This window comes from Melanotaenia boesemani, chromosome 2, assembly GCF_017639745.1.
Source record: "Melanotaenia boesemani isolate fMelBoe1 chromosome 2, fMelBoe1.pri, whole genome shotgun sequence".
Classification (NCBI taxonomy): Eukaryota; Metazoa; Chordata; class Actinopteri; order Atheriniformes; family Melanotaeniidae; genus Melanotaenia; species Melanotaenia boesemani.
The window spans coordinates 18,714,977-18,729,739 of record NC_055683.1 but is presented as its reverse complement, the minus strand read 5'-3'; the positions used below and the strand labels follow the sequence as shown (position 1 = coordinate 18,729,739).

General features: G+C 40.7%; 1 protein-coding gene across 1 annotated transcript in view; it reads right to left on the bottom strand.

Moving 5' to 3' along the window:
- Window positions 1-483: 483 nt before the first annotated feature.
- The window catches only part of LOC121629656 (protein shisa-8), a 118,517-nt gene continuing 104,237 nt past the window's right edge, over window positions 484-14,763 (bottom strand). The window contains exons 4-5 of the mRNA XM_041969366.1: window positions 12,886-13,002; window positions 484-2,401 (exon numbers count right to left, since the gene is read on the bottom strand). Coding sequence (XP_041825300.1) covers window positions 1,905-2,401; window positions 12,886-13,002 — 614 coding nt within the window. The 3' untranslated portion in view covers window positions 484-1,904. The remainder of the gene's footprint in view (window positions 2,402-12,885; window positions 13,003-14,763) is intronic.

Here is a 14,763-nt window from a genome sequence, read left to right as displayed (position 1 = left end):
TATCTAGTCTGAGTTCTCTAATCTGCCCCCTCATGGTGTACGCAAGTGTATGAAAAATTACACCTAGAACAGATCAAGCTGTCTAAACAAAGAGTAGATTAAAAAGTAAGTTAATCATTGGCCTTTCCTGCACAGACAGCAGTCAGGACACTTTTAGACTAGAGAAGGAAGAGGTCTCCTGAAGCATGAGCTAATGCTAAAAGTTACGCAGAGCAGAACCATCAGAAAAGTGAGTTCTTCCAACCTAAAACAACACAGCACTAAACATTTTCATAGCAGTTTGACTGAGACCTATTTTGTCACTTCTATATCAGACAGTTATATACACTGCTGCTACACTTTCTTGAGCTTATATGTAGTTAATTGTGAGTAATGATAGAGATATATTCACATTTTGTTTTGCTACATTTGGAAAACTGTCTCAAGAACATTAAAAAATAAAAAAACAAAACAAAACAAAAAAAAAAAAAAAAAAGAAAAGAAAAAAAAAAAAACCCTTGATGGATTGGCTGTATGCATCTAAGCCATGAATTACATTTGTGCTTTGCATAAGTGCTTGCAGTCATTTACTTGGAGTGCTAAAACACTTCATTAAGAGGGAGTGAGGTAAAATGCAGTGCAAGCAGCAGCAGTAAACACAAGCATCAAACAGCTGCATTTGAGTACAGCCATATTAGGAGAAGGTGAATTCTTATGTGCATCAGTGCTTTCTCTTCCTACATTCAGAAAACCTCTACGATGCTGATAATTAGTGTTTGTTTACGAAAAGCAGGTCTTGGTAAACGTATGGAGCTGAAAATAGCAAGGCGCATCTCAGAGGGTGCACATGATCCATATTCAGATATCAGATATGCAACTGAAAGTTCTCTGACATATTTGTGAAAACCCGTACAGAGAATGCTGTGATTTTTCAGCGATCTTTCGGGATGCACGAACTGTTTTGTTCTTGGAGGCATCCAGGATTTTAGAGAAGTTTTCATCTACAGCAAAATAAGAGACAGTCCAATGAGCCCCTGCATATAAGGAGAATAAGAGAGCTTGCTTATTCTCTGGGAATTAGTGTGTTTAGACAAGTGAGTGTGTGTTCGTCTCGGGGGTGATGGGTGTAGGGTGGGGTAGCCTGTGGCTTCTGACAGTGCCTTGAAGCTTTTGTAATTTTTGACAAGTGTGTATTGTATGTGTTTATGTGCACGCATGCATGGATGTACATTGTTCAGATCCTTCTCATCACATTTGCCTCCAGAATGAGATGAATCCTTTCCACACTCCCATGCCCTCTTGTCTGGTATGAATCGCCAGGCTGATCTCTCACTCTTTGTAGGACTGGAGGGCAATGAGAGCTGACAACACAATGGCATTGTCTCAGTTGATAAGCAGCCAAAGTCTTCGGGGAAACACTCCCCTCCTGGCCTCTCCGACGGCCTCCGAGCCTGGGATTTAGTTTATGGGTTTAAAAAAGGGGTCTCTATGTGGGATTTTGAGCATTTGTAGCTGATGGAGTGGTGCTACAGAGCAGAGCAGAATGCCACTGAGGTACAAGAGGGTTGAGAGGAGACGAAGCAGAGAGGTGTGAGGACACACTGAGAGGCCTCTCAATTAGTTTAAAAAGCTGTCAGGTTCAAAAGGGTTGCAGCCAACACCTGCTAATCCATCACCTGCACAGCTTATCTGCATCTGATTTGATCTGGTGGTTTTAAAAATACACAAATATCACTCACATTATTGTTGTTTAGTCAACAATGATGAGGAACACAGAGTTAAAAATTCAGATACGATATTTGCTTGCTCCCACACACCATCATAGCTGCATGTGGATATAAAGGATATCAGATAACTTCCTTTAATCTCCTCTTGTTTTTTTGTTTTTTTTTTAAATCTTGTCTTGTGTCTGTTTACCCACATGCTCACACCGTCACCTCTGTCTTGCTGTTGGTGGCCAGTCCCTTGTGCTTGGGGTGCATGTGTGGTGAGTGGCCATAGCCTAGTGGCTGTGAGAAGAGCTCTGGCAGCGTCTCAATGCTGAACTGTCTCTTGTTAGAGTAGGCCTGGCGCCTGCTGTTCTGCTGGTGCAGTGGCTGGTGCTGTTGCTGCTGGATGGGGTGATGCTGCTGTCCCCCGATGCCCATGTGGGAGGCCACTGGGTGCTGCATGTGGCTCTTACTTGGGTCCCATGCTTTGAAGGCTGAACTGGAGGTGAGAGGGTGGGTGTTGGTCTTGGAGATCTTAGGCTTGGGGATCTGGGAGGCATTGATAGTGATGGCCAGAGGTGCATGGATGTCAGGCGGTGGGAGGAAGGGCTTGTCCTTGGGGTGGAAGTTGATGGGCTGGAAAGTGGGTGGAGACTGGCGATGGGTGTAATCTACCATTGGGTAGCTCTTGTAGTAGTCTCTTGGACCTGTGTCTGGATGATGGGAGAAACAGATGAAAGCAAGACAGAGACAGTTTAATTAACTGTATGATAGGTGTTAAATAGTGAATTCATCTTAAGTTGCTGTCCCACCGTCCCGTGCATGCTCAGGATGGGGGACTGGATTGAAGACAAGATTCAATGCCATCCATTGTTTTCCCTATCTAGGCTTCTATCTTGTTTCATGAATTGGCTTATATAAACACTGTTATTATAAATTGGACAAATGTGTATTTGTTTTAATTGGATCACAATAAATTTGGCTTGAACTGATTTTGTCTGTAACATGCCCTGAGATGACTTTGTTGTAATTTGGTGCTATACAAATAAAGCTGAATTGTATGTCCAAAAGAACAAATGACCATAGTTCGAATTATGGGGGATCTAAGGGGAAAACCTGACAACACTCAGTTGGGACATTGAGGGGGAGCTCTGAAAAAAATCCACTTTCATGTCGCTCATGTGCAGTGTTATTGCTCATTTGTGGGTCAGTAGTAAGTTTGTTATTGTAAAAAAAACTAAAAGAAAAACAAAACAAAACAGTTTTACAGCCCAGATCACTGTGGCCACTACTGACTTAGGGTCAACTAATAAACAGGAGTAATCATAGCCCCGTTTAACATTGGTGTATTTTGTGATTTTGATGATGATGCAAAGGGTGTTTCTGAACTAGACAACGTTGATTCATTATGCTCATTACAGGAGCTGGTATTTTAGCAGCACAGACAGCAGAATTGTTTGTTGCATGCCATGAGCACCCCAGGGTTGACCACTTAATTTGCTTGCTTTCTGTAGTTTTTAAAATGACCTTCTGATCCTTATTCAGTTTTAATTTTTATTGCGATCTATGGGAAAAAGTGAAATGTCAGGAAAAGTAACAGATAATGAAATTAATAGCACAGTGATAAGCAGAGAAGGCTGCAAACCAGAGACAGTTGCTTTATTTGATTGTGGGGTTTATTTAAGTTAGTTAATGGTTGTTCAGCTATTTTATTTAATTGATTTGTTGTTCTTGAAGACCTGTGTGAGATAACTTAGTTATTGTTGGACTACATGTTTATCAGCTGTTGCTTGTTGTTTGCTCTGACTTTACTTACTATTGCACGATTTTTCTGATGTTGTGCACTTTCAAAAACAAGTCTCCACCAGAACCCCCTACATAACTCACACCCTGTGTATGCACGTGTGGAGGACATCATGTTTAATATTTGATTTGTATACATACTGACCAGTTAACATGTGCTACTGCCTTAATTTGCATGTAGAATTCAGAGTGTCAAGTCTGATAAGTGCAGACCCCTTGAGTAGAACTTGACTCTACTGCTTGGACCTCATCATCACTGCCCTCCACTATCACCCAACTCCACAAACCCCTTAAAGACACTAACAACCTTGTTTGCTTGCTGGTGTTTTTGCCTGAAAAGATAGAAGAGCCTGAGGAAAGAAAACACACTATATGTGATATTTTTTTCTTCTGTCTCTATATGTGGTGTCTTGATGTCTTTCTCATAACAAGCATTCTGTCCAGCATATCTCAGTATGTGCTCCCTCATGTCTGATCTCATCAATAATACGTTCTAAACAGTAACATGATAATAAGAATATGTCTGCTTAGAAGACGTGATGATTTCAGTTTATGGTAATCAGTGTGGTGGGAATGAATCTGACTGACTGTGCAGTTTATAGGTAGAGACTCCAAAGTAATTGATTTATTAACAGATAGTAAGAAAGAGAGTTCAGCAGCGTCTCATTTTCTACTTTGTAGCTACAATCAAATCCAATAATATAGTCAAGATGGCCGAAGACACAGTCTAATATTTGCTCATCCAGAAAGATGTTCACTGTTTGTCCAGAACTCTCAAAATCATGAAATTACTTATTAAACATTTTATATATCGGGCCATTGTGCAACTCCGGGGCACCTCCACTACAGCTGTTGTGGAAGGACACTAAGTTACAGGAAATCATTTACTCCCAAAGAGAAATTTTCCACGACGGCGCATAGATTTAAATTAGCTTTTTTTCCCCTCTCTCTCTGCTGTGTTGAAATATTCCCTTGTCTATCTATGCCTTATCCTTTGCTTGGGGATCCTCAGGGGACAAATCTTGGACCTGTTTAATTTTATTTAGAGAAGTATGCTCCATTTAGTTATTAAAACATTTCATATATCCAAGAGAGTATTTGAAAAGATGTTTGTGAAGTGAGCATTTCCATATCAGAGCCACACAGTGTGCATAAAACAACAGGGCCGGGTTTGCATAGTGCTCATGAAGTAATTTTTAGAATAGTCTAGAAATTCTGCAAAATGAGAGAGAGAAAAAAAATAAAAATTTCACACCCATTTTTGAAAGCTGTTACCTTTTCAGGACAATTTTTAGTTAAATTTATTTTGTGCTTGACATATTATATACAAAAAATTTATACATATGAATATAACTATGCATTGATAATCTTAGCTGTTTATCCTAGAAAAATGAATTGACTGTAGACTGAGTATATTTATTCTTGATGTAATAAACTGAAGCTGCAGCCAAATTTGACAGGATAATTGGTGAAAAACTTTGGACAGTGTTGGAAAATGTATGACAGCACAGAGAAAATAATTAAACACAACAACGTCTGTTGCTGTCCATTTAAGTGGTTCCACACATGTTGCACCTGTCAGCAGTACCCTCTATGACAGTGTTACTCATCATGTCCATTTTACAGGCTCCATCTGCTCACCATTTCTCCCAGATTCTGTCTTTTGTCCATGTCTATATTTATTTTTTCTCCTCTTTTACAACGTCAGCAGCAGCCTGAAGAGATGCCCCTATGCTCAATCTGAGCCACTGCTTCATAACTGAACAAGTATGAGCCTCTATAGGACTCGACGACATGCTTTGTTCTGTTTGGTCTAAATTTAATGCAGTTTTCATTATGTTTGAGCAGCTATTCTAGAAATGCCTGATCTGGAAAAAGCTAATTACCTCTGAACATGGCAATGGTAAGGCTTGAACACCTTTATTTCTTTTTGAATGATCATCAAAAGACGACTGCTGGGGAGGGGGCAACAATTGTTGCTTCTAAACCTGTATATACAATCCATCATTAACGGTGCAATATTAAACAGCTCTACTGAACTTTTGCACCCCGTAATAATGGCTGATTCTGCATCCATCTTGCATCCTGTCTCTTCTCTGAGCTCTCTCCAGCCAGTAATAGTCAGTCTGATGTTGACTCTTATGCTCTGTCACTTTCTCTGTTTCTTTGCTGCCATTTCCGCCATTGTGCACATTCAAACAGCCAGTGTGTCGATTTCCAGTTGCAGATGTCACATTATTCTCAGCCTCAGGACACTGCAGGGCAATGACGGTTCAAAGAATGGACATAATGAATGTCAGTGTGCCATATAATGAGCAATAAGCACAGAATTGTAAGGTCAGAAACTTATGTATTATTCTTTTGATGGTGTATCAAGTTACCCATACCATGCTAACCAATGCACCAACATCATAGGGGCCTGGCTTTTAGACTATATCAAGATAGATGGTCCCTCAGAGTCCACAGCATCCTAAATAAAGTTTAACTTTTAATTCATCAGACCACAGGGCAGTTTCCATATATACTCTGTCCATCTTAAATAAACTTAGGTCCTGAGGAGGCAGGTGCTCTTTTGGAGTATGACAGAGTTGCATATGTGGGTGCAGTGACAACATGTGCTCACTGAGTTTTCAGAAGGGATCCTGATGCCTTTAGGATTCTCTGAATCCCCAAAACTCTTGGTAATTATAAAATGAAAAACATTGTTGTGAAACCAAAGTATTTTTTCGGATTTAACGGATTCATTTTAATGGCATTAATTAATTGAATTAATGGCATTAATCTACTTAAAAATGTTTCCAACACTGTGTATGGCATTGTAAATCAACACTGCAGATTCACATTTCCGCCTTTGTGTATACACATAGTTTTAGTCATAAACACACACACATACACACAAAAAGTTTCCATAGCTACTTTTTAAGATGATTTTAATTAAATCCTTTAGGATTTTATACTTCCTTCGCTTGTTCAATCTGTCGTCTCACCTTCTCTCTGTTCAACCTTTAGCATCTTTATCCCACATTTCCTTACTACCAGTGCACCTGTCGTTCTCTTAGTACTTTAATTAAGATAGATACGGTATATTAGAACTGCATGTGCCAAAGTCCTGCTGCTGCACCTGGCAAACAGCAGGTTTGTTGTTATGGAATTTTTCCGGTATCTTTGACATTGTCCTGCCCTTTCACAGTATTGTTTTTCCCTTTAGAGCTCACCACTTCCAAACCTAACTGTCCAAGATATACCAGCCTCTCACCTGGTAAAAGCTGTTTCAGGCCTCAGCTCCAGTGATCCTGCATTGGAATGAGCGGGTATAGACAATGAATAGATGGTTGGATATTTGAGTCACCTGATTAATTAATCCAAAACTTTGTAACTCCTTCACAAAATCATGGAGGTGCGTCACACACTACGGCTTCTCTCACTCCGAATGAGATGGTGCTTTTTGTCATGTGAGTTGCAGTGTTTTTGTACGTCTTTGTTGCGTCTTCCCATCTTCAAGCATTAGACATTACAGTCATTTAGCAGAAGTTTTTATCCAAAGCGACTTATAGTGGTTAGGCAGTAGCATTAGGGGTCTTGACTAAGGACACAACTGGTTGGTGTTAATATTCGTTCCCTGGGGGAAATCGTACTTTGTTCTTCCACAGATACAGTCATGAGCTTCTGCTCAATGTCGACAGGACCACTTCTTACAGGTTAAACTCCGTGCAAGTAGAAGAGCTACAAGATTGCAGTCTGCTCTGGAGGCCTGCTCCATCACCAGCCCCAGCCCTGCACCTCATCCACAGTAGAGTTGACACAAGTGGCGTGAGAGGAAACAGAAGTGGGGCAAGCTCGGAGGTGTGTGAGCTGGGCTAGCAGCTAGCCCACACAAGCCAGCTATTACCACCATTGTGCTGGCCAAGGTATGGTCTTCGGATAATAAATTTTAACTATTGCCTTCTACCAACAACTCAGAAAGCTGTGAGGGAGTGCTTTGATTATGTGTCCACAGAAAATAGGCTCAATAACAACGTCACGGACCATGCCATTCAGTTCGAGTGGCTAACCTGCTTCCAGGCGGAAGGGGCAGTAGGGTGGATGATTGACACCCATCAAACTCCGAGCTGCATGTAGCTAAGAGCTAACCGAGCTAACCAGGAGCTAACGGTAGCTAACCGGCTAACTGAGGTAGGTGGGCTAAAGCTAAGGCACGCTGTTAGCCGGAAACCATGGCTGACAGGGGAGGTCCACAGGCTGCTGAAGGCTTAGAATGCTGTCTTCAGAGCAGAAGATGAGGAGGGTCTGAGGACAGCGAGGGCCAACTTGTAACGTGGCATCAGGGAAGCAATGAAGTAGTACTCCAGGAGGATTGCTCATCGCTTCAGAAACAGACCATAAGCTAACTCAATCTTCTTTTTTGCACTATAACAGAAAAATATATTGGACTGACTGTAATTTGCCTTGTCTATTTATTATTAGCTTACAATCTTGTATTTCATCACACCAAGGTTTGAGAGAACCGTAAATTCAATTCTTTGTTTGTCCTGTGCATGCTGCAGAATTGACAATAAAGCTGACTTTGACTTTGACTAACCAGGTCTGAGCCAAAACTTTTGTTGAAGGTAAACTTTGAAAGTTGGATGCTGTGGCTCAAGTAATTATATGTGCGGTCTGTGAACAGCGGTGAAGTGATGCAAGGCTGCCTATTGCAGTTGTAAATGTATATTTCCTCTGAGAAAGCTAGCTAGATCTGAGAAACTGGTATTAAACTGCTGTTGTTGTTTGAAGCACTCAACAACACAACAGCAGTGAAAGCTACCCCCCCAACAGTAAGAGCAGGTGCTGTGTCTTAACCCAGCTGACATTCACCAGACGCTGATCAGGATTAACTCAGGAAAAGCTGCGGGTCCTGACCAGATACCGGGCTGCATGCTTAAGGAGTGTGCAGAACAACTGACGCATGTCCTAAATGGTAAATGGTCCGTATTTATATAGCGCTTTACTGTACCTGGGATGATACCCAAAGCGCTTTACATAATACATCACATTCACCCATTCACACACTGATGGCGGAAGCTGCCATGCAAGGCGCTCGACCACGACCCATCAGGAGCAATTAGGGGTTCGGTGTCTTGCCCAAGGCCTAGGATCGAACCGGCAACCCTTGGGTTACAAGACGACCGCTCTACCTTGCTGAGCCACGCCGCCCCATCACATCCTGAGAGATTTATTGAACAACTCTCTCTCAAGTGATGTTGCTATCCTGCTACAAAGTTTCAGACATCATCCAAGTGCTTTAAATGGCTGGTCAAAGGTCACATTACTTCTATCCTACCCCCTTCACTTGACCCATGAGGATGCCATATACACTGCACTTCACCTAACACTGGGTCACCTGGAAAACAAGAACTCACTGGTCTGGATGCTGTTTGTGGATTTTACTTCAGCTTTCTATACTATTATCATGCAGCATCTGGTCAACAAACTGGGCCCACTGGGACTGAAGACCCCCCTTAAGAAGTGGGTCCTTGAATTTTTGATGAACAGGCCTCAGTTTGTAAAGGAACAAACATTTTGCAGACCCATGCCCACCTCAATTTACATCAGGGGCACTGTGGAGATCATCCCACACATTAAGTTCCTTGGAGTTCATGTAGCCATTAACCTCACTTGGTCCCTGCACACCTCTACTGTCAAAAAGGTCCACCAGCACTTGCACTTCTGGAGAGATTAAAGAGAGCTCACCTCAGACCAAAAATTCTCACCACCTTAGGGCGGCCAACAGGATTATTGGGGTCACGCATCCCAACACTTCAAGACCTGGCAAAACAGCACTGCCTAACCAGGGCCTTGAAAACCATCAAGGACTTTGCTCATCCCTGCTATGAACTGTTGTCTGTCCTGCCCTCAGGCAGAAGGTACCGCAGTCTGACCTGCAGAACTGGACGGTTCCAGGACAGTTTTTATCCAACTGCCATCAGACTGCTCAACAGTACCTAGTATCGGCACTTCAATTCAGCATTTGCACTATATTTATATATTTTTTTTTTAAAGGCATTTATATTTTCATAACTATTGTTGCTAAATTTTAGCTTTTGCCTTTTATTTATTTTACAATGTTTTTATCTGTGTTGTTTTTATTGTGCAGTTGCAATGTCATTTCTTTCTGTAGTGCATCTCTGGTGTACTGGGTAGTACTGTTGGTGTAGTATGTACACATAGTCTGAAAATGGACTTTTTGCACATTTTTACTTTGAAAATGTAAAATTCTTAGTATTTCTGGCTTAAAATGCCATTTGCATGTGAATGAGAGGTTTTGTTGTTTGAACAGGGTCTGCGTTTTGTGTCATGATGCAACTGGATTTCTCTCAAGATGTCAGTTCATAAAGAAAACTGGCCAGCTGTCAAATATGACAATAAAAAAATTGCGGCTCTACCACCCACTGATGCTCTAACTTCTGGTGCTTCTGAGATTTTATGCTACTGGATGCTTCCAGAGAGCATAAGGGGACATGTTTGGCCTATGCAACTCCAACGCCTGCCAAATAGACAGCAGCGTAAGCCAAAGTTAATCACTTCCCAACTTCTTACAAAGTCCTGACAGCAACTTTACTTTTGATCTATTTATGCAGAATTTACATCATTATCAGTTTATCATTGTGCTTAATTTCACATCTGAATTTATTCCGTTTCATAAACCTCACTTTTTTTAGCTGTGATTTGAACTATATTTTGTTGGTGCAACCCAACATGCATGTTCATAAAGATTTCAAAGCAGCTTGATGCAGAGACCTGCTGCCACCTGGCACACCATCAACTCTCCTCACTCAGACTGTTTTGTGCCCTAGCCATGACTTTGTCTGCACAGGAAGGATCTCTGGACTCAGTGGCTTGTTTATTACCCAGCAAGAAAACTGATAAGAATGTGTGAAAAGAGCTGCTCTCTTTTTCAGTGTGTAGCCAAGGTCTTTAGGGGAAGCAAAGCTGGAGAAAATTATACAAAGACTTGTTTGACAATTTCAGCACTTTGCTGCTGAGGTTTAAATGAAAAGATCAATACTACTCTTATGTTCTAATGATGTATAAAGAAGTGTTTGGAAGAAGGAAAATGTGCCAACTAGCTGCTTTAAAACTAAGCCATAAAAGACATGAAGATCTCATCCGACTCTAAAACTAAATCTCCCTACTATTCAGTCCTAAATTATGCATCAAATTTACTAAGAGTGAGAATTAGAGAAGGAAATTTAACCTAATAGTGCTAAATGTTCTGACACAATATAAATATGCCTTATGTCTTTCAGAGCAGATTTACTGTTTCTTTACTCTGATTTTTCATGCACAATTTCTCAGGTATTTAAAAAAACAATGGGGCTTCAGCGTCAAAGGTCAGATGTGCATGTTTTAGTCTTTTAGATGTTTCTGTAGGAGTGCAAAGGGGTACACACACTTCCCAGATCAGTGGCCCAGATGACAGAAAGCTCGACACTAAAACTGTGTGTGAAAGACAACAGAGTTGATACCAAGCAGAGGAGCACAAATAGGAGCATGTGTGTCATCAAACAGAGCCTGAGCTCTACACCTAGACGTGGAGGAGGAGACGGGAACAGAAAGGAGCATATTGCACCTCATTGTGTGAGAGATTTTATACTTTGAAGTGTTTTTCAGTGAAATGTGGCTGACACTCATTGTTGAAGCGGTTGGGGCTTTGCTGCTGCTGCAATCAGCCGTTGTTTCTCAGTCTCAGAGCAGAGTAATGAGATGAGATTGTCTCTTTCCTGACTCTCCTCCTCAGTCACTTTCCACACTTACAACACATTTTGCTGGCTTCAGTTTCCCCTACTTGCTGCCTTAATTGCATATCTATTCTAATCTTTTCCATTCTAAAAAAAAGGAAGCCATCTGTGAGTCATCTTACTGATTGTCTTTCATAACATCTCCTGCTTCATAGTTTCTGTGTCCGATTCTCTTCAGCCATGATGACCACTTGCATCTCTTTTTGCATACTGTGCCATGAACAGTATATGAACATGTGTCAAACTGTCGTGCCTCATCTTTGTCATCGTGTCCTTAACTGTCTGCAGTGATCAGATGAAGATTGTTTTTCTCACTGCGCTTGTCCACATTTGCATACACATGTTTGCGCTTCTTCCCCTGAAAAGCGACTCTGCATTAGGCAGAATTATGTTATATATTGAGGGTTTATGCGTGTGAAGGATGTGTTTATGTGGTGCATTTTTACAGGGCATGCTCAAGGCCTGAACTAGCAGCTTCTCCCAGCTAATGTCCAGACTACTGTTGCTCACCACCCTCCAAAGCCTGAATCATTGTACAAGTGTGTGTTTCATCTTTGAATGCATACTGTGAAGCTGATGACAACATTCTAGATCAGAATTTGCTGTCAACATCCCCCTCACCACACTGTGTTACAAATACTGTTTACAGACAGGGCATCTGTCAATAACTGTTATGGCTGAATGCTCCCATAACAAACAGCACATAGTGTATTTGTTGCGATTGTAGGACAGTAATGATCCAAATGCTTGCTTTGTTCAATCCAGGGCTACCCCAGTTTACCAGAGGATCACTCATGTCATAAATGTTTATGTTTCAAGGTAAAAGTTGTGTTTATTGGTTGCTGCTGAAAGAATTAAGATAATATATTTTGTCAGGTATTTCTCCTGTTTTAAATCTGTGGAGTATTTCTTTATTGAAAGGAGTGCACTCTCACGTTCAAGGTATAGTGAGTTGTCAGGGAGGGCTAAGTTTACTTGATGCAAACTTGTTACCACGCATTTATTAATATTTAAACTCTGACAGAAAATCAAAGGAAGGCTTGCACAGTAGCTGCCTTCAAACGTGCACTGAGGTGACATTTCAAGCACAGCAGCTCTTCATAATGCAGCCACAAGTGAAGTCCTGCAGTGTGTGTGCTTTCTTTGGGTTTCTACCTTGGTTTATCTGTGTTTTTGGCCCAACTCCTGCTCATTTTATGGTGTGAAATGCTATGTCTCAACCTATATTACCGAAGCTGAACCAATGTTTTTTCATCCTGACCTCAGACATCTTTTGTCTGAACCTAAGTATGTATTTTTATGACTAACACTAACTTTTGCAGAGGTAGGAAATATATATATATATATATATATATATATATATATATATATATATATATATAAAGGAATGATGACCTACAGTGGCAACCATTTCATTAATGCATGATTGCCCTCTCATAGCCACTTCTATCACTGACCTTGGTATAGTAAGCCTGTTTCCAGTGCCTGTCTTGTTCCATCTATAGCAGCTGTTGCATCCATCATTATTAGAACATGCAAAAATACAGCTGTAATAGTGTATGCACCCATGCAGTCAGTGCAGATGATGGTGAGTATGTCTCAGTGGGCCAACCCACCTGCAGCCTTTAGTGAGGTGTACTTGTTGAAGCCAATTCCCAGGTTGTTATGAGGGTGAGACAGGGCCATGGCCGGTCCCAGAGGAGATAAAGCTGCGTTGTTCAGATGGTTGTGATCTAGTGAAGACAAAAAGAGAAAGACAGAAAAGAGAGACAGAAAAATCAACCAAACATCTGAAAAGTTGATCAAAAGAAATAATGAGGATATTCACGTTACTATTGCAGTACTGTAGAATATGAAGACAAAAGCATCATAAGCCTGCAATGCATTTTGTTTTATGAATTTAGATTTTGTTTTATTTAAATGCAATATCCTTGCAATATAAAATTTTAATTTAGCTTTTTATGTGGTGACTGTGGTGATTATCATGAAGGCATAATGAACAATTGTGCATCCCAACTTGTACTCGTATCAACTCCAATGGCATCATTTTGTCTCCTCAAAATAAATATGACATATTTACTGCTTTTACAGGTGCAGCGTACTTAGTGTGGATCCAAATGGTATTTTAAAACAAATAGAACAAAGGATAGCAGAAAAGACAAACAATACCACACCAAATCAATAAGAAAAATAACGTGCTAAATCCCAAATGGAAGAAAAAAAGGAAAAAGGTGCAGGTCAGTAGTAATGCAGACAAAGGCAGAGGGAACATTTTTTTCCAACCACTCTAATTGGCAATATGACATTGTTAGCTAACAAACTGGATGCGTTTGACACACTAACAAGGACACAGAAAGAATACAGAGAAATCAGCATTATGTGACTCACCGAAACATGGCTGCAGGAAGATATCCCGTACTCTTGCGTGTTTATATACAAGAATACAGGTATGCTTATAGACTACGAACAGGTCGAGACAATAATGTAAACAAAAAGCCAAAAAGAAGGAGGCTTCCTATTCAAATCAACTCAAAAGTTCCAATGTGGTGAGCGCTAATACTAAATTTATACACCACAAGGCTTCTGCATCAGACAGATTCAGAGATGTTTTCATGGTGGATTTTGCCTCAAGGTGTTTTATTTGTTTCCATGTTGAGGAAAGACTTTCTAAAGCTGAAAGACTGTAATGACAAAGTATCTGATGCAGAAGTGTTGCAGAGACACAAACTACAAGCGTTTGCTGATCCCGCCATGACATTTCTGGTGGTTTGAGATATTACAGTTCTCTGTCTGGATTTGCTTCAGATTCTTCAAAATGAGACCTCTCTAATTGCAGCCTTATGTAAGGGGAAAAGCCCCCCCCCCCTCCAAATATATTTTGTTGTTATATAATTGTGTTCCTGTTGTAATATATCTTTATTTTTCAAAACTGTATTCCCATCCCCATAAGACATAGCGCTGACGAACATGCATGATTTCCCTACCTCACCACCAGAGGGAGTATCCCCTGAAGTGAGTAGGGCAAGACGGTAATCTGTCAGGGCCAGTTGTTGCATGAAACGCACCCTGACAAGAGTGATAAATACATGCTATGTCTGTTTACAGAACTGTTCCATTAAAGGCTCCATAAAAACCCACATGAGTAGAATCGTCCTTCTCAAGGGTGCAACACTTAGATACCTACAAATCAAGGAACAATTTGTACCAACCCAGTCTCACAGAAAAACCATAATTAAGTTTTTAAATTCCTAACCAAGTACTTGTAAAAAGTGCCAAAATGAGAAACGAAAGAGATTCGTTACTCATTAAGAGACAGGGAGTCTTACTTGAGCCACTAAAATATCCTACATTGTATCGTTAGCCTTAAACCCCTCCTGGTCCTCTAAATAAAACAGGGTTAGAAAAGGATTACTTCACTTCTCTCCAAAGTGTCAAGCCCCTAGAAATAGTAAAACTGTTTCCAACAGAGTAAAAGACACAATTGCATACACACT